We start from the raw sequence: 21,259 nt of genomic DNA, 5'->3' as shown, positions 1-21,259 counted from the left end.
GCTTTGATATTAATGAGTTTTTTGGGTTCATTGAGAACATGGTTGTTGTTCAATAATAAAATTAATCCTCAAAAATACAACTTGCCTGATAATTCTGCACTCCCTGTGTGTGTGTGTGTGTGTGTGTGTGTATATATATATATATATATATATATATATATATATATATATATATATATAGATATATATATAGATATATATAGATATATATAGATATATAGATATATAGATATATATATATATATAGATATATATATCTATATCTATATATATATCTATATATCTCGATATTGCTGCAGCACATCCGTTGGTGAAAAAGAAAGTGTGGACCTTCATTCACCTATGCGACGTTTTAGTCCGCTTGCTGGGACCTTTCTCAAGCAATACATCATACAAAACTGTGGGTTTTTATGTGGTCATTTCAAATTAGCATACATAAGTGGCAACTAATGATTTGTACAAAAATGTGCAAAAAAACATATCATATAAATATGAAAAAGACATGCCTGGAAGACAATATAATCGATGATAAAAGGTCCACACTTTCTTTTTCACCAACGGATGTGCTGCGGGGTCTTCATTCTTTTTGTATCATACACCTTGGTAAGGTGTTACCATCGCTGGCACCCAATCATTTAGCACAAGGTGTGCTGCCCTGAACTTTTGTTATTGCATTTTACTGCAGCAGCTGGCACCCATCTTTTTACTTTAAGTATAACTACTACGCACTTCCTTACTATTATGGACCCGCTGTTAAATCAGTCTTCACCCGCTATTTTTTCATACACTGAAGCAGACAGGGACAGAATTGTGGAGGCGATGTGGACTTCCTCTCTGTTCTCTGTGCTGGACATCAAAAAGAGGTACGAACGGGATGCTAAAAAATGTCTTACTTTGGAATTACACTCCACAACTCTTGTCGAATATGTTAAACCCAATCGCATACCCAGGGGGGTGCGTATACAACCGAGATCCTCTATGTATTCACACGACCTGGAATTCTGTTCCAAATATGAACGGATTTCCAATAAAAATTCATTGGACTTGATGCTCTTGAACATAGAATTTATGCGTAAAGAATTGATGTCTACAACAGCCAGCAAGATTGAGCAGGAGGCCGCATTGAGGACAACTTTGATGAATACTATAATAAGTTTCAACCCCATTTGAACAAGCTCAAAAGTGAGATTCAAGAAACAAAAAGAGGAAAATGGCAAAGGGACACAATGAACTATACGATGGGACATACATATAATTGGGTGGATGGCAATCGACCGAACTTCAACCAGAGTCGAAAGAGAGTAAAGAAGCGGGATGAACCAAATACCAGTAATTCTGCGACTTTTTTTAGGACCTCCACCTACCAACGTAAAAAAGCCACAAGGGGCGGTCGGAACAGAAACTGATACCGTAAAAGCGAGAAGTCAGAAAACCCTGCGAAAGACCAATGCCTGATTGAACAGACGGTGGTAAATACTGCTTCTCACATCTTGACAATTACAACTGTTAGAAAAGGGTTTACGTTTCTGTCCAGCTAGTGCTATAAATTGGTATGAGCTAGAAGCTGATTTGCTATATATTTTTTAGATTAATTAAACTTAAGATTCACTTTCAGGATGTACACAATATTACTACGAAGTCTATGCATGAGTTATGCTTGTCTGATTGGGGGTTAAGATTGAAAAAAGATTTCTCCCCTCAAATATCTTCAAAGGCTTTTGAAGTATTTTCAGATGCACTGCAGAGAGACATACAAGATTTAAAACAATCGGGCCTTTTTGATCACATTCAACACCCAAATGTGACCAAACAGGAACTACAGGCACTCAACCAGTTAATCCATGACCACTCCCTCACCATCAAGTCAGCTGATAAGGGTGGTACGGTAGTGGTCATGGATACTTCTATGTATCTAGCAGAGGCTGCCTGCCAGTTATCTGATGCTGCAGTGTATGTCAAACTCCAAAGGGACCCCAAATTTGATATACAGCTTGAATTTAAATCACTTGTCAACAGATATACACAAATAGGCCTCATAGACGAACAACTTAGTGAGTTTCTACAGATGGACCATCCAGTTACTCCTTTATTTTATTTATTACCAAAAATCCACAAGAATCTACAGTGTCCTCCCGGCAGACAAATAGTTTCCGGCCGTGGTTCCTTACTTAGTAATGCCTCCATTTTTTTTTGGATGAAGTACTACAAACCTATGTAGTTAATTCCAAATCTTACCTGAAGGACACTACGGATTTTTTGGTTAAGTTGGCAGACGTGACTATGCCGGAGGACGCCATTTTGCCCTCCTTCGACAGTCAGTCTGTACACTTCTATACAGCATAACATTGGCATGGCTGTTGTGAAATCCGTTTTGGAAAACTCAGATTATACTATTGAGGCTCAAACTTTTTTTCTGGCTTTATTACAATTGATTTTATATAATAATTATTTCCTCTTTGGAAATTAGGGGGACGGCCATGGGGACGAATGTGGACTCTACTTACGCCAACATGGTCGTCTCACATTTGGAGGAGCAGCACGTCTGTGTCCCACCACTTCAGCCATGTGCTGAAGTGGTGGAGATACATACACGATATTTTTATTTGGACGGGCACAGTATTGGAGTTACAATTGTTTAACAATTATTTAAATAGCCTGATTCCTGATATACAATTTACGTTGGAATTCTCGATCAGCACGATGCACTTTTTGGATGTCAATGTTCGACGCACGGTAGTGTGTTAAAGGGAACCTGTCACCGGGATTTTGTGCGTAGAGCTGAGGACATGGGTTGCTAGATGGCTGCTAGCACATCCGCAATACCCAGTCCCCATAGCTCTGTGTGCATTTATCATGTAAAAAAAGATTTGATACATATGAAAATTAACCTGAGATGAGTCCTGCACGTGAGATGAGTCGGGGACAGGACTCATCTCAGGTTAATTTGCATATGTATCAAATCAGTTGTTTTTTTTGGGTCGATTCTGAGCACAGAACACAAAAACATCCCAGAATTTACGACTAGATCCATCATGTCATACAAGAGAGCTTGTAACCTAAAATATAAACTTGTAAAGAACGACATAGGGCCACAAAAAGGTGTACGTCAATCACTTTTGGCTCCTATAAAAAGTGGCAGTTATCCGTGCCTTCACTGTGTAAACTGCAAATACATGGTGAAGGGATGTGAATTTACTCATCCCAATACAGGGGTTTCTTATCCCCTTAAATTCTATCTGACTTGTGACTTGCCCCTGCAAGCTCTTGTATGTGGGCGAGACAACATGCGATTTTAAAGGAAACCTGTCACCATGATTTTGCGCATAGAGCTGGGGACATGGGCTGCTAGATAGCCACTAGCACATCTGCAATACCCAGTCCCCATAGCTCTCTGCGCTTTTATTGTGTTAAAAAACAGTTTTGAGTGATATGCAAATGACCTAATATGAGTCAAGCGGAAAGGAGCCCAGCACCGCCCCGCGTCCTCCGAATCTCCTCCTTGCCGGCTGACGTCATAGAGCTGCAGCGCCGAAATCTCGCGATGTGCGAGCTAGCGCATGCGTAGTTCGTTCCCTGTGCTGATGCCAGTACAGCAGGGCTGGCCAACCTGTGGCTCTCCAGCTGTTGTAAAACCACAACTCCCACCATGCTTTGCTGTAGGCTGATACCTGTAGGCAGTCTGGGCATGCTGGGAGTTGTAGTTTTGCAACAGCTGGAGAGCCTCAGGTTGGCCATCCCTGCAGTACAGGGAATGAACATGATGCCGACACTGCGCATGCGCTAGCTCGCGCATCGCGAGATTTCGGCACTGCAGCTCTGACGTCAGCCGGCAAGGAGGAGATTCGGAGGACGCGGGGTGGTGCTGGGCTCCTTTCCGCTTGACTCCTCTCCGGCTACAGGACTCATATCAGGTAATTTGCATATTACTCAAAACTGTTTTTTAAACACAATAAAAGCGCAGAGAGCTATGGGACCTGGGTATTGCAGATGTGCTAGTGGCCATCTAGCAGCCCATGTCCCCAGCTCTATGCGCAAAATCATGGTGACCGGTCACGTTTTAATCAGCATCGCTTTTCTATACGTAAGAAACGCAAGGATTTGCCTGTCTCACACCACTTTGCGGATATGGGCCATGTTGAAGGTGATCTAAAATTTATGATCCTTGACCATGTTCCACGGCCGCGGACTGGCGGCAACCGCATGAAAATGCTTAAAAACGCGAGTCAGAATGGATCTTTAAGTTACAAACTGTCAAACCGCGGGGCTTAAATGTAGAATATAAGCCATGGCTATTCATATGATCTCACTGTTCTGTCCCTGTCGGCTCATGTATTGAAGAATCTGTTCTTTTCCTCTTTTTAATGAATATATTTGGATAATATATTTTATCTTTGTCACTTATAGGACCTATGGATGGAAGGGCTTTGCTCAACAGGAAGCTGGATGCTTTTGAACATGCACGGCTTATCCCGCAACAGCTGTGTGTGTGTGTGTATATATATGTGTGTGTATGTATGTATGTGTGTGTGTGTGTGTGTGTGTGTGTGTGTATATATATATATATATATATATATATATATATATATATATATATATATAATAAATTTATATTAGACTTTTGTTGTATTCTTTTTTGCAAGCGCTATTTTATGGCTATGTTGGATGTTTTTCACCTGATAGGGTTATAACTAGGTGAGCGAGATGGGAGGGCAACGGCTGCTGCTGGTCCCCTCCTTCTCCACTTACATTTTCCGGATGACAGTGCATCGCAAGATAACACGTCACCAGATATTACACCCGGGGTGTCCGATTGACAAAGACACTTGTATTTGTATTACATGCTTTACTATAGTGAACTGCTATGCGGCGTGTCAGGTGATGTTTCCATATGGGATCACGTGATTATCCCTAGGGTGACATCACGGACATGCGCAGCTTCAGTTCAATTTTTCACACGGGATCATGTGATTATCCCCAGAGTGACATCATGGACATGCGCAGCTTTAGTTCCGGGACGCCTTATCCATGCGGTGATATCCGCAACATTGTATCCGCCTACCATTGAGCCTGCCCGATTCCATGCTGGGTCTGTTTAAATCTGCACCTGCACAGGTGATGATTATATAGCATCGATTGCCACTTATGTATTATATTATGTTACTGAACAATCACTATACCTGGATGCTTTGGACATATGAATATTTGTATTTATTATATTGTCTTCCAGGCATGATGTCTTTTTCATATTTATATGATATGTTTTTTTGCACATTTTTGTACAAATCGTTAGTTGCCACTTATGTATGCTAATTTGAAATGACCACATAAAAACCCACAGTTTTGTATGATGTATTGCTTGAGAAAGGTCCCAGCAAGCGGACTGAAACATTGCATTGGTGAATAAAGGTCCACACTTTCTTTTTCACCAACGGATGTGCTGCGGTGTCTTCATTCTTCTTGTATCATACACCTTGGTAAGGTGTTACCATCGCTGACACCCAATCATTTAGCGATGGTAACACCTTACCAAGGTGTATGATACAAAAAGAATTAGATAATCTATTAGATTAGATATAATATAGAGAGAGAAGAAAAGGCTTTATTTACCAGACCCGCAACGTTTCGATCCGCTTTCTGGGATCTTTCTCAAGCAGTGCTGAGAAAGATCCCAGAAAGCGGATCAAAACGTCGCGGGTCTGGTGAATAAAGCCTTTTCTACTTTTTTACGCCTTGGAAGTGCTGTGGAAATTTTTTCATTTATTTTTCTGGAGGTGGATCGCCCCCACAGCCACTGGCACTTCGACTGCACCTATAGAAAGCTGTGCTGCCCACATCTTTCTACCTAGAGAGCGAGATAATCTATATCTATCTCCTTGAAAAATGGCGGCACTGGCAATATAAGAAAATCGGGAGCACGTTCCAAGGGAATAGACTTCTTACCCCAGCAATAAATCCAGAAAATGAGTGGCACTCCGGTAGGGGAAGAGCAAATAATTCCTTTAATCACCCATGCGGTGCAACGTTTCGGCTCAAAACTATAGCCTTTTTCAAGCAGAGAAGCAATACAAGTGATGGCAATTATATAGGTGAATCAATCAGGATACAAATCATGTGACCACACTCCACCCCGTGGGTGTGTTACAAAATGTGTCAATAAATCATATAAAGAGACATAATCATACATGTCAAACATAATTCATATTATACATACAGTGTTGATCATGTGCCGTGAACTTATGGATCAGATACAGAAAACTGATCAAATCATACAAGTGAATATGTAAAATACAGGGGGAGGAGCAGAGGAACAATCGCGCAGGCATACCAATCGGGCAGGAGACCCATTCCATGCGGCTTCTCAGCGTTGTGTACATCGTTCTGCGTCGGCTCGGTGCTGGACCAATAGAGGAACTCCGGCGGCCGGGAAACGTCATGCGTCATAAGAACTGGCCAACGCTTACACGTTCCCCATGCGCCGCTCCGATCAGCCTCAGTGTGTCTTCCGGCACATGCCCAGTAAAGATCTGGCACAAAAGCACCATCTTGGTTTTCCAGAAACCAAGTGGAGTGTGGTCACATGATTTGTATCCTGATTAATTCACCTATATAATTGCCATCACTTGTACTGTTTCTCTGCTTGAAAAAGGCTCTAGTTTTAAGCCGAAACATTGCGCATATATATATGTGTGTGTGTGTGTGTGTGTTCCGCAGTACACATCCCTTGCTACCTGGAAATAAATCTTGTGGTGGTCTCGGCTCTCTAGGGCGTACCGTTCCTGAGATATTCCCAATAAATAACCTGCATTAGCCAATACAAGCTTGCAAGTCTTTCTCTTCATATCCCAACTGCCATACACAGGGTCACATGTCCCTTATCAGCCAATAAAAGCTCACAGGCTCTTAGTATCCACATACACACATTTTTACTCCAGGTTTCCATACTAACCGAGCCATTTTTCTTCACTGCTGTAGATCCACTTTATGCTAGGGCTACACAACAATTATTTCGCGCAAGTACACTGCTACATGTTTCGCGTGACATTTATGTTGCACCAATGTCGCACAATAATTTTTATAATGATCGTCTATGGTGTTGCACTGCAACATCGCAGAAAAATCCATCTTGAGAGAAAATGTCGTGCGACACATGTCGTCGTGTATCCCTAGCATTAAAGGGACAGGGCACTGTAGAGGTCACTGTTAAGGGGGCAGGGGCCACTATTAAAGGGGCAACTGCTGTGGAGGTCACTAAGGCAGCAGGGTACTGTTAGGTCATTGTTGGGACAGTGGGATACTGTGGAGGTCACTGAGTGGGGCTGCAGCTAACGATTATTTTAATAATCGATTAGTTGTCGATAATTTCATCGATTTAATCGGGGAAAAAACACCAAAATGAAAAAAAAATACGGGGTTTGAAGGATTTTATTTGAAAGATTATGTTCAAAGGCCATATTAAAACAAATTGTGAATGGGAGATCTATGGATGGCACCGTTCTGGAGGGGTTCAGTGGATGGCACGGTTGGGGGGGGATCTGTGGATGGCACGTTTATTGGGGGGGATCTGTGGATGGCACGGTTATGGGGGGGATCTCTGGATGGCACGGTTATGGGGGGATCTCTGGATGGCATGGTTATGGGGGATCTCTGGATGGCACGGTTATGGGGGGGGTCTCTGGATGGCACGGTTATGGAAGGGGGGATCTCTGGATGGCACGGTTATGGAGGGGGGATCTATGGATGGCACGGTTATGGAGGGGGGATCTCTGGATGGCACGGTTATGGAGGGGGGATCTCTGGATGGCACGGTTATGGAGGGGGGATCTCTGGATGGCACGGTTATGGAGGGGGGATCTCTGGATGGCACGGTTATGGAGGGGGGATCTCTGGATTGCACGGTTATGGAGGGGGGATCTCTGGATGCACGGTTATGGAGGGGGGATCTCTGGATGGCACGGTTATGGAGGGGGGGGATCTCTGGATGGCACGGTTATGGAGGGGGGATCTCTGGATGGCACGGTTATGGAGGGGGGATCTCTGGATGGCACGGTTATGGGGGGGATCTCTGGATGGCACGGTTATGGGGGGGGGATCTGTGGATGGCACGGTTATGGGGGGGGGATCTGTGGATGGCACGGTTATGGGGGGGGGATCTGTGGATGGCACGGTTATGGGGGGGATCTGTGGATGGCACGGTTATGGGGGGGGGGAATCTGTGGATGGCACGGTTATGGGGGGGGAATCTGTGGATGGCACGGTTATGGGGGGAATCTGTGGATGGCACGGTTATGGGGGGGATCTGTGGATGGCACTATTATGGGGAGGGGGATCTGTGGATGGCACTATTATGGGGAGGGGGATCTGTGGATGACTAGGCTATGGGGGATCTATCGATGACACTATATAGCATCTTATGCTATATGTGTCATCCACAGATCTCCCCCATAGCAGTGGACAGATTCCCCTCCCCATAACAGCCCTGTCCCCTCCGCTCACAGCAGTAGACTATTCCTTAACCGGCAGTAACTTTTACTTTAAATCAGCGCATCTTCTTTTACCTTACAATGAAGCTCCAGTAACAGGCAGAGCAGGCGTCGGCGTAACTTCACTTACTCACGTGATGCGCATGCTCCGCCTACTTTATGAATGACGCAGGGGCGTCACTTGAGTAAGTGACGTTACGCCGCCTGCTCTGCCCGTTACTGGAGCTTCATTGTAAGGTAAAAGAAGATGCGCTGATTTAAAGTTCAAGGACCCGCAGGCATAGAGCCTGACCGCCCGCCCGCATATCAACGAATCGGCCGATTATTTGATAACTGGATTCATTGACAACGTATCCCGTTATCGATTATAATCGATAACGTTGAGTAATCGTTGCAGCCCTACTGTTAAGGCAGCAGGGTACTGTGAGGTCACAGTTAAGGGGGTGGGTCCCTGAGCAGGTCACTGTCAAGGGAGTGGGGTGCTGTGAAACTCGCTGTTAAAGTGGCAGGCTGCTGTGAAGGTAAAAGTTAAGGGGATAGGCTGCTGTGGAGGTCCCATTTTAAAGTGGGTGGGGGACTGTGGAGTTCACTGTTAAAGGGACTGTGTGCTGTAGAGGTCACTGTTATGGGGGATACTGTATCTTTTTTAACGACACACACACAAACATTTAATGAAATAGAAGAAGTTTTCCAGTGAGAAGCAGGGTCCTTCTACTAGTGTGTGTGTGTGTGTGTGTGTGTGTGTGTATATATAGTGTATATGTGTATGCATATATGTATGTATGTGTATATATGTATTGTGAGGATTTACTCTGGTAGGCAGGGTAAGCGGACGCAGTACAGAGGCAAAACAAGTTTGTAAATCAAAATGTCAGTGTTTATTCATGCAAAATAAAAATTACTTATTACAGTCTTGGTGTTAATGCACACAAAAAAGTCACCTTTCTAGCCATTTTATCCCCAGCAGGCTTTATGGGCCTGTTTCCCAGCATACAGCCCTCATGCGGCTGAACCTTCCAGCACAGCACCATGCTTTAGATCCTGCAGCTGCCTATTTAAAGGACAGCCAGGTGCTGCCAAAACCCGGAACAGTACTTGATCTCACCTGGCTGGAAATCAGCCCAGCTGTTTATGTTGGGAGGAAAATGCCTGCCTTCAAAAACAAAATCCCTTGCTATGTCACAGTATATATGTGTGTATATGTATTAATTTATCAGTAAAATGCATGGATTTTGGTATATTTGTCTGCTTTTTAAATTGGAGCATCTCAACTTCTTTACAGGAGAACTTATGTTGGAGCCATGCCGGGAAAAATTATCCAGTGTCTAAAGAAAACCAAAACTGAGAATTCTCTCATTTTAATTGATGAGGTTTGTGACTCCCATTTATTTATAGGTGTTGGCGCATGCAATGTTGTAATATCTTTTTATGTTGTTCTATCAATTGTCTATTCTTCACTGCTGACAGCCAGGGACCTGGCCTGCTCCTGCTAGATTGCACGAGCCTTACTGCAGCACTGGCAAAAAAATGTTTCGGCAGATTTAGGACCTTCACCTCCTAGCATAAAGACTTAAGGTTCTCTGAATGAAAACTTATCTTTATGTGCTCTTGGGATATATTGACATATCAGAATCCCTCTCTACAGGCCAGTGCATGAGCTACTGGAAAATGCAGCTGATTTTATTTTATTTAAAAAAAAAAAAATTGTTGACCCTATATGCAGTGCACAAAATACTGCCCCCTCCACAGCATTCAACTCTGCCACCGTCCTAAGAACAGCAATACAGTTGAATGAAGGAGGGCACTTTTTTCTGCCAGCCATGTGTATAATTACCAGATGCTTCTAGCATTAATTCCGAGAGCATCAGATCTCTATGTACCTGATAGGCGGCCATGAGGAGGGAGGCAGTCTACCTGGACATGAGCCCAGTGGAAAATTTCCCTATAGGCTCTATGGCCAGTCCGCCCCTGCATGCTTTATTGTTGAGAAAGTGTGGAATGCAACGTGAGAATGGGTTGTCCTGGTTGTTTGTTTTTGTACATTATAAACTGCAATATATATCTTCTGGTAGGTCGATAAACTAGGTCGTGGATATCAAGGTGATCCATCTTCTGCTCTCTTGGAACTCCTGGATCCAGAACAGAACTCAAACTTCCTTGACCACTATTTGGATGTACCTGTAGACTTATCTAAGGTAAAATTTTTGCAGCTAACACAAACTAATGTATCTGTGCAACGATGGAATAAATGAATGGGGGCGGCACCGTCTCGCTTGCAGGTAATGGTTTCCTTCCTACTTTGTCATATACACACTGTGCTTGGTGCTACACCCGATGTATACAGGTGCAATGAATCACTTGATAATGGGTAAAAGAAAGAAGGAGGCACTCATCACTGTTACAGTTGAATTTCTTTATTGTTTCATATAGATGCAAGTATAGAAAATAGGGCTGGGGCGGACCTGTTATAACACAGACTACTGCTCTTTCGCGCTGCCGTGCTTCCACGGGCCACTGACCTCATCGCGCAAGTCTGCGCCTCCTTTTAAGCGTCATTACGTGTGGTCATCATAATGACCTCTGACGCTTTTTCATTCATTAAAAGCCAAACTGCACATTATTACACAATAATTAATACATATTCATTTCATATAAATATGCTCAGGTCATTTCTCTCATTGAGACCTAGGGGACCCATGGCAGCCACTCAAATGATGCACCTTGCCTCTTTTTGTAATAATGGGCGTGCCTATCGCCACCCTGTGGCATGTTAGGGACCCGCTCGATACCTGCGAAGGCTAGACAATTCGGGTCACCTCCATGGGTCTCACGTATGTGATTGAGTCTGGGACATCCCTTACCTTTTCCCACAATGTTCACAGCTTTATATGGACTTTAAGGGGCAGAGCACACAGTGATTTATTGTCTTGAAACCAGATAGGATGGCATCTGAAAACGCAGTACTTTGTCCGAATAAGGGCAGAGAAGGGGCTGACGTTTTTTCACAGAATGTAATTGCAAAGACCCACTTCAATCCCTGAGCACTAAGGCTCTGGAGGCAAAGATTACTTAATTAGCGGAAAAAGAAGGTTCCTTTGTTTTGCACAGCTAACTCGGGTCCTATAAAGAGTGAAAGAGTCCCAAGGGGACTCCGCATTTATAAAGACCTTATGCAGTATGGGGACGATATCGGTTTTGTTACTGAATGGAAAAATTTACATGCAAATTTCTCCATGCAGATTTTTGTTAGTCTTGCTGAGGGACTAGGCCACAAACAAATTGCAACGCCACACTTCGGTGAGAAAGTGGTAAATACAAACTTTGAATAAAGTAAAATATTACAATACAGTACATAGATAATTATTTTGGACAGCAGGCATAACAAAATGGAGGACACAAAACCAAGGAGGAGGCTGAGGGGTCAGCACATACGGGACACTGCGAACAGCATGAAAAAAGCAGACATCCACATTCACCTGTCTATAAGGTGCATGAAACTCCCGGACAACACCAAGGAAAAGGAAAGGGCACAAGTGACATGTGGAGAAACATGAATGTAGTAAATACCCGCCGTGTGCTGGCTCCTCAGCTGCCGCCTCCCAACGCAGTTTCGCCAGACACTCTGGCTTCTTCCGGGGATGGAGTGTAGGTGGTACTATGGTCTTTTTATAGTGATCTTAAGAGGATAACAGATTGGTGTGCTAAAGGAACACCCACAACGGGCGGACCAATAGACCAGGTTACCAGAAGGTCACTCATAAATAATTAAAATACTGTTCAGTCAGATGTACAATCAAGGTAAAAATGGAATAAGACTCAAAAATTAAGAGACTATGGTATAAAAAGGAGGTATAGAATAGTCTTATTCTATTTTTACATGTTTTTGCATAATTTGTGCAGTGTTCTTGCAGTGTGCCTCCTTTTTATACCATAGACTATTAACTATCGAGTCTTATTCTATTTTTACCTTGATTGTACATCTGACTGAACAGTATATTTTAACTATTTATGAGTGACCTTCTGGTAACCTGGTCTATTGGTCCGCCCTTTGTGGGTGTTCCTTTAGCTACCAATCTGTTATCCTCTTATTAAGATCCCTATAAAAAGACCATAGTACCACCTACACACCATCTCCAGAAGAAGCCAGAGTGTCTGGCGAAATGGCGTTGGGAGGCGGCTGCTGAGGAGCCAGCACACGGCAGGTATTTACTACATTCATGTTTTTCCACATGTCACTTGTGCTCTTTCCTTTTCCTTGGTGTTGTCCGGGAGTTTCATGCACCTTATAGACAGGTGAATGTGGATGTCTGCTTTTTTTCATGCTGTTCGCAGTGTCCCGTATGTGCTGACCCCTCAGCCTCCTCCTTGGTTTTGTGTCCTACATTTTGTTATGGCTGCTGTCTAAAATAATTATTTATGTACTGTATTGTAATATTTTACTTTGAATAAAGTTTGTATTTACCACTTTCTCACCGAAGTGTGGCGTTTGTTTGTGGCTCAGTTTACATGTTTTTGCCCTCTCCGTCGTATTAAAACTATTGATCCGGTTATCATATTGGTGGCATTGCACAGAGACTAGTTGGAGTACACTGCAGTAATTCAAGGGTTAAGAAAAGCAAAGGAGGAATTACAAACAAGATTAACAGAGAATCAATTATTAACCTTTTGAAAGAAATTAAATGAAACGGTGATAACACAAACAGAAGTCAAGGAAAGGAAAAAAGACAAGTTCCTCAGAGATAAATGTGATTATGACAACAGGAAAGTGTTTGAGTCGAATAAGAAAAAACTACGAAGAAGACGCCCACAACGAAGGGGGAGGATCGATTACTGGACTACAGATTCAGACTCAAGCGCCTCAGATGATTTAAATGGCCCAATCGAGCAGACACAGAAAAGAGGCCCTTCAGAAGCAGGATCAGAAGAGGTGGAAGAAAAAGAGAGAAAAAGTCTGGAAATTGACTCGCAAGAAAAAAACGGTCTTTTGGAGGCAATGAACTCTTGCTGTGAATGAGACTAAAGAGAATATAGTTATTAATCTCATTGGGTACGAGCTGTCGTCGGACTGTCTCTCACCCCTTAATAAGGGGCTGGGATGCAGTCTGGTCGAACAGTTCGATACAGTGGGGTTTGAAATTAATTTATATAGATCCATACATAAATTGCACCTTAAAAAAATATTCTATGGAACACCGATACAGCAGCAGTCTAAAAAACAAGGGGACATCCCGGTAGATACTAACTACCTAGTTTTCAACATTTTGAATACGTTTGAGGTCTCATGTTTAGAGGAAACAGTAGGAGAATCGGGGTTTGATGGAGTTGGCGTTGGTATAAGATCTTATTGCCCCCCTTGCCCGCTGGTAGTAGCATAGATATCTTTTTTTGAAACTCGTACTGCGGGGTGCCAGGGCTCTGGTGTACCCCAGAGCGCATGAGAATATTAGTAAAAAAGAAAAAGCAGCCCTGCTGTGGCTTAGTGCTGTGGCTAAGGGTGGGTTATTACCTGCAGGAATCAAACAGACAGCTGGGAGATACCTCTGTGTATGAGGAATTAAAGGGGTTGTCACAGTTATAAAAAAAATTATATGCCCATGTGCCTTATAATCTATCTAATAACACTTAAGTCATTTTAAGTTTTTTTTCTTCTATAGTACCTGGATTCTGCAGGGTCGATGCGGGTCATCAACCAGGCTCCTATGATGACATCTCATGTACAGGCTCATCCCTGCCTGAGGGAGTCTCTCTGCTCTGTACACGAAATGTCAGAGCCTTGTGTGCCAGCCCCCCTCTCTCCCTGTATCTGGCTGCATCGGCTCCTGTGAGGTAAGGAGCATGTGCGATTCTTACCAGTGCTGGTAGCCTTGTGAAACGAGCATCGCCCTTATCCACTGTAGTGGCCCCCCCCCCTCCCTCTGCGCTTGGCTGCCCGCCGGCTCCTGCTATCAGTGCAGGCAGCAGTGTGAAATCACCAGAGCCCTGGCCCAATTCAGATCCCAAAGGTCACTCCCCCCTGGACAACCACATTCAAGTAACGTGATTGAGGCTGACGAAGATCGGGGCGTGACCTGGTCGGGCATGTGAGTGGATGTGTTTGTGGGGAGCTCCTAACCTGCCATCCTGAAAAATCCTGCATCTGCAGCAAGCGGCGCTGCTCTGAATTTCACTGTGGGGCACCGGAGAGTGTGCAGATCCTACACAGAGCGCCATGACCCATACAGGCGAGAAGGAGAGGGAGCTAAGAGGCCGGCACGTCCACGCCGGTCAAACGAGATGGCGCCGCATCGTAGGTGCGGGCCGCAGACCTGGCGGCTCGCCTGGGTAAATACGCCCGCGCAGCAAACATACCTCTATCTGAAACGCCTGCACCATCCCTTGCAGCATCGGGGGAGACAGCTGGGAGGCAGAAAGCCTCGGCGCCACTGACATTGGGGCCTGAATGTGAGCAGTTACAGGCAGGTGAGATGGCTGGAGCTTCAGCTTCTTTTCCCCTAGCTCCACCTAGTGGCCCTGCATCTCTATGTACTCAGCACACACAGCTTGGACAGCCTGATGAAAATACTGGTGAGCCTACTTCTAAAGATAGCTTTAAGGCAGTCCAGCAAAGGAACAGCTCGCTTGCTCTTCTCACCACTAACATGGGAAGCCTGCAAGAAAGTGTATTCGTTCTGTCAAGACCTTAAAGTCACTGATAGGATGACTGAGGTTGAATGACTGAGGATGACTGAGTGAGCACAGTCAAAGAAGTTTGCTTTGACACCCCCCTGGAGGCGGCGCAGTGGATTGACAATAATGAGCCTTTCTTGAAGAATTCGTCATCTGTGGGTCGCAGAATATTTCTAACTCTTAATGGCTAATTTAAAATTTATTTCTTACAATGTCAGAGGATTTAACGCGGCAGTTAAACTAAGTCAGATTCTGCACGCTTTGAAAAAAGCCCATGCAGACGTCCTTTTCCTACAAGACAACTTTCAGGAGGAAAAGACCCCGGCATTGCGAGGACACTTCTTTGACAAATGGTGTCATTGTCATACTCCTAATAAGAATTCGAGAGGTGTAGCCATCGCCTTTTCAAAGCACGTAACTTTTGACTTAAACCTGCTGCAGAAAGATAGAGGGTAGATTTCTGATACTTGTAGGGAAATTAAACGGAACACTTGTTACACTAGCCAATCTTTACGCCCCCAACACAAAACATGCTCCTTGGATACACAACGTCCTCACATTGATAAATGATGTCATGCAGGGGATGTTGGTGATCGGGGGAGACTTCAACCTTGCACTGGATCCCATGTTGGATACATCCACAGGCAAATCCGCTTTGTCTTATAGGGCTCCTAAACACATCAAAAACTCCCTCCAACCTCTCTCATTAAGAGATGCATGGCGTTTCGATCATCCCACAGATCGTGACTACACATTATACTCGACTCCACACAACTCGTATCACAGAATAGACTATTTTTCACTTCCCAGACTTCGTTCCACCAAAATCGGTCCCAGTGTTCATTCAGATCACTTCCCCCTATGGAGGCTTAATGAAACATTATTGTCCAACCCTTCAATACATAAAAAGATTAACACTTGTCTAGAATCTCATTTCCAACTAAATAGAGATAAAGGTACTTCGATCCCGTTTGTCTGGGAAGCACACAACGCCACAGTTCGAGGAGAATTTATTTCTGCAGGCACGTATCAGAAAAACAGAGACCATGAAATAAAATCTTTATAAGGCAAAATACTTAGATTAGAAAGAATCCATAAACAATCTTTATTGATCCCCCACCTCCAAAAACGTACTGAAGCTCGTCTACAGCCTAAAGATTTACTGAACAATTCTTCCGCTAAAATATATACAGTACAGACCAAAAGTTTGGACACACCACCTCATTCAAAGAGTTTTTCTTTATTTTCATGACTATGAAAATTGTAGATTCACACTGAAGGCATCAAAACTATGAATTAACACATGTGGCATTATATACATAACAAAAAAGTGTGAAACAACTGAAAATTTCATATTCTAGGTTCTTCAAAGTAGCCACCTTTTTTGCTTTGATTACTGCTTTGCACACTCTTGGCATTCTCTTGATGAGCTTCAAGAAGTAGTCACCTGAAATAGTTTTCACTTCACAGGTGTGCCCTGTCAGGTTTAATAAGTTGGATTTCTTGCCTTATAAATGGGGTTGGGACCATCAGTTGCGTTGTGGAGAAGTCAGGTGGATACACAGCTGATAGTCCTACTGAATAGACTGTTAGAATTTGTATTATGGCAAGAAAAAAGCAGCTAAGTAAAGAACAATGAGTGGCCATCATTACTTGAAGAAATGAAGGTCAGTCAGTCCGAAAAATTGGGAAAACTTTGAAAGTGTCCCCAAGTGCAGTCACAAAAACCATCAAGCGCTACAAAGAAACTGGCTCACATGCGGACCACCCCAGGAAAGGAAGACCAAGAGTCACCTCTGCTGCGGAGGATAAGTTCATCCGAGTCACCAGCCTCAGAAATTGCAGGTTAACAGCAGCTCAGATTAGAGACCAGGTCAATGCCACACAGAGTTCTAGCAGCAGACACATCTCTAGAACAACTGTTAAAAGGAGACTGTGTGAATCAGGCCTTCATGGTAGAATATCTGCTAGAAAACCACTGCTAAGGACAGGCAACAAGCAGAAGAGACTTGTTTGGGCTAAAGAACACAAGGAATGGACATTAGACCAGTGGAAATCTGTGCTTTGGTCTGATGAGTCCAAATTTGAGATCTTTGGTTCCAACCACCGTGTCTTTGTGTGACGCAGAAAAGGTAAACGGATGGACTCTACATGCCTGGTTCCCACCATGAAGCATGGAGGAGGTGTGATGGTGTGGGGGTGCTTTGCTTGTGACACTGTTGGGGATTTTTCTAAATTGAAGGCATACCGAACCAACATGGCTACCACAGCATCTTGCAGCGGCATGCTATTCCATCCGGTTTGCGTTTAGTTGGACCATCATTTATTTTTCAATAGGACAATGACCCCAAACACACCTCCAGGCTGTGTAAGGGCTATTTGACCATGAAGGAGAGTGATGAGGTGCTGCGCCAGATGACCTGGCCTCCACAGTCACCGGACCTGAACCCAATCGAGATGGTTTGGGGTGAGCTGGACCGCAGAGTGAAGGCAAAAGGGCCAACAAGTGCTAAGCATCTCTGGGAACTCCTTCAAGACTGTTGGAAGACCATTTCAGGTGACTACCTCTTGAAGCTCATCAAGAGAATGCCAAGAGTGTGCAAAGCAGTAATCAAAGCAAAAGGCGGCTAGTTTGAAGAACCTAGAATATGACATATTTTCTGTTTCACACTTTTTTGTTATGTATATAATTCCACATGTGTTAATTCATAGTTTTGATGCCTTCAGTGTGAATCTACAATTTTCATAGTCATGAAAATAAAGAAAACTCTTTGAGAAGGTATGTCCAAACTTTTGGTCTGTACTGTATGTCAACTAAACACTCCTTTTACACGCTTGGGGACAAATCATCGAAACTTATAATGTCTCTAATTAAAAGGAAAAAACCTTGCACCACTATCACTGAGATTAGACAGAGCTCAGGAAATATTACATCAACCCCATCAGAGAGAGACTGAATTTATACGATTTTATTCATCGTTATACCAACTTCCCCAGTCGGATGGAGGGCAGGGTCGAAGTCCGCATCACCTGGCTATTTCGAAATTTCTCTCAAGGCTTAAACATCCCAAACTAAATACTAACTCACATGCATCTTTGCTCAAACTCTTCTCAATAGCTGAGGTCCAGTCCGTCCTGAAGAAGAGGCCTTACCCTGGGTTCACACCTGAGCGTTCTGAAAGGAGCGCTCTGTATGCGCGATTGTACCGGCGTTTACAATCTCTCATACAGAGACAAGCGAACGCCCATTGTCGTGCGTTCCCGAAAGTCTATGTACGGGAACGCGCGACAAAACGCCCCAAAGAAGCTCAAGAACTTTTTTGAGCGTAGGGCGTTTTTCAGCGCGTTCAAACGCGCTGTAAAACGCTCAAGTGTGAACCAGGGCCATAGGGAAGCATTGGTTTTCATGTGTTGAGCGTTTTACAGCACGTTTTGAACGCGCTGTAAACCGCTCAGGTGTGAACCCAGCGTCAGAATAAAGCCCCAGGGCCTGACGGTCTACCTTGCTCTTATTATGACTTTTTCCACGGTTCTCCTCCCCCAACTGACAGACACGTTAAACTCCTACCTCTCAGGATGTAATATACCCCAGCAGGCGCTAGAAGCGTACATCACTCTTATTCACAAAGAAAGCAAAGACCCTGCCAATTGTGGTAGTTATAGACCTATTTCTCTTCTAAATAATGATCTGAAAATGTACGCCAATTTGCTAGCTAACAGAATTAAACCTATCCTACCAGACTTGATTTCGTGTCCGGAAGGGAGGGGGAAGGACAACACTGAGGATTCTCTCACTTATGCAAATAGTCTCTCTCATAGCAAGCAACCGATGGTTCTTCTAGGGACTGACGCAGAAAAGGCATTTGACAGGGTGGACTGGTCCTATGACATAAGTACTACTACATTTCAGATTCCCCCAGGCTTTTGTTGATGTGGTCTTTGTCATGTACAGGTCCTTCTAAAAAAAAAATGGCACATTGTGATAAAGTTCTTTATTTTCTGTAATGTACTGATAAACACTAGACTTTCATATATTTTAGATTCATTACACACAACTGAAGTAGTTCAAGCCTTTTATTGTTTTAATATTGATGATTTTGGCATACAGCTCATGAAAACCCCAAATTCCTATCTAAAAAAATTAGCATATTTCATCCGACCAATAAAAAAAAAAGTGTTTTTAATACAAAAAAAAGTCAACCTTCAAATAATTATGTTCAGTTATGCACTCAATACTTGGTCGGGAATCCTTTTGCAGAAATTACTGCTTCAATGCGGCGTGGCATGGAGGCAATCAGCCTGTGGCCCTGCTGAGGCGTTATGGAGGCCCAGGATGCTTCGATAGCAGCCTTAAGCTCATCCAGAGTGTTGGGTCTTGCGTCTCTCAACTTTCTCTTCCCAATATCCCACAGATTCTCTATGGGGTTCAGGTCAGGAGAGTTGGCAGGCCAATTGAGCACAGTAATACCATGGTCAGTAAACCATTTACCAGTGGTGTTGGCACTGTGAGCAGGTGCCAGGTCGTGCTGAAAAATGAAATCTTCATCTCCATAAAGCTTTTCAGCAGATGGAAGCATGAAGTGCTCCAAAATCTCCTGATGGCTAGCTGCATTGACCCTGCCCTTGATAAAACACAGTGGACCAACACCAGCAGCTGACATGGCACCCCAGACCATCACTGACTGTGGGTACTTGACACTGGACTTCAGGCATTTTGGCATTTCCCTCTCCCCAGTCTTCCTCCAGACTCTGGCCCCTTGATTTCCGAATGACATGCAAAATTTGCTTTCATCCGAAAAAAGTACTTTGGACCACTGAGCAACAGTCCAGTGCTGCTTCTCTGTAGCCCAGGTCAGGCGCTTCTGCCGCTGTTTCTGGTTCAAAAGTGGCTTGACCTGGGGAATGCGGCACCTGTAGCCCATTTCCCGCACACGCCTGTACACGGTGGCTCTGGATGTTTCTACTCCAGACTCAGTCCACTGCTTCCGCAGGTCCCCCAAGGTCTGGAATCGGTCCTTCTCCACAATCTTCCTCAGGGTCCGGTCACCTCTTCTCGTTGTGCAGCGTTTTCTGCCACACTTTTTCCTTCCCACAGACTTCCCACTGAGGTGCCTTGATACAGCACTCTGGGAACAGCCTATTCGTTCAGAAATTTCTTTGTGTCTTACCCTCTTGCTTGAGGGTGTGAATGATGGCCTTCTGGACAGCAGTCAGGTCGGCAGTCTTAACCATGATTGCGGTTTTGAGTAATGAACCAGTCTGGGAGTTTTTAAAAGCCTCAGGAATCTTTTGCAGGTGTTTAGAGTTAATTAGTTGATTCAGATGATTAGGTTAATAGCTTGTTTAGAGAACCTTTTCATGATATGCTAATTCTTTTAGATAGGAATTTGGGGTTTTCATGAGCTGTATGCCAAAATCATCAATCTTAAAACAATAAAAGGCTTGAACTACTTCAGTTGGTGTGTAATGAATCTAAAATATATGAAAGTCTAATGTTAATCAGTACATTACAGAAAATAATCAACTTTATCACAATATGCAAATTTTTTTTAGAAGGACCTGTACTTCTGTCCTACAGCCAAACTACGTATAAATCGGTCTCTATCAGCCCCGTTCCACATAAAAAATGGAACACGCCAAGGTTGCCCTCTTTCACCAATTTTTTGTTTGGTCTTTAGAGACCCTCTTAGCAGCCATTAGATCGCACCCAGACATTAAGGGATTTGATGCTGGCAGCCAGACACATAGTACGGCAGCATATGCCGATGACATTTTAATAATTTTGACCAACCCTTCCTCTGCTTTTCCCGCACTCCAATCCCTACTGCAGGAATACGGACAAATATCTAACTTTAAAATCAATGCCACTAAATCCGGAGCCCTGGGTTTTAACATACGAGCGGAAGAGTATAATTTACTTCAAACGCAATATCCTTACCATTGGCCCAAATCTCACATTACATATCTGGGTCTAAAAATTAGCTCTACATGGAAAGACTTATATACCTTAAATTACGCCACCATATTACCGAAATTTAAACAGACTCTAGACTCGTGGTCCCTCCCATTCTTATCCTGGATGGGACGTAAGAATCTCATTAAATCTATACTTC

The 21,259-nt window shown here is 43.7% G+C and overlaps 1 protein-coding gene across 2 annotated transcripts in view; it reads left to right on the top strand.

Annotated features, from left to right (window-relative positions):
* LONP1 (lon peptidase 1, mitochondrial) overlaps positions 1 to 21,259 on the top strand; it is a 210,536-nt gene that overhangs the window by 102,276 nt on the left and 87,001 nt on the right. For both annotated transcript variants that reach the window (XM_044305881.1, XM_044305872.1), the window contains exons 11-12: positions 9,763 to 9,850; positions 10,553 to 10,675. In XM_044305881.1, coding sequence (XP_044161816.1) covers positions 9,763 to 9,850; positions 10,553 to 10,675 — 211 coding nt within the window. The remainder of the gene's footprint in view (positions 1 to 9,762; positions 9,851 to 10,552; positions 10,676 to 21,259) is intronic.

This window comes from Bufo gargarizans, chromosome 1 (genome assembly GCF_014858855.1).
Source record: "Bufo gargarizans isolate SCDJY-AF-19 chromosome 1, ASM1485885v1, whole genome shotgun sequence".
In the NCBI taxonomy this organism is placed as follows: domain Eukaryota; kingdom Metazoa; phylum Chordata; class Amphibia; order Anura; family Bufonidae; genus Bufo; species Bufo gargarizans.
This window is presented reverse-complemented; position numbering and strand designations above follow the sequence as displayed.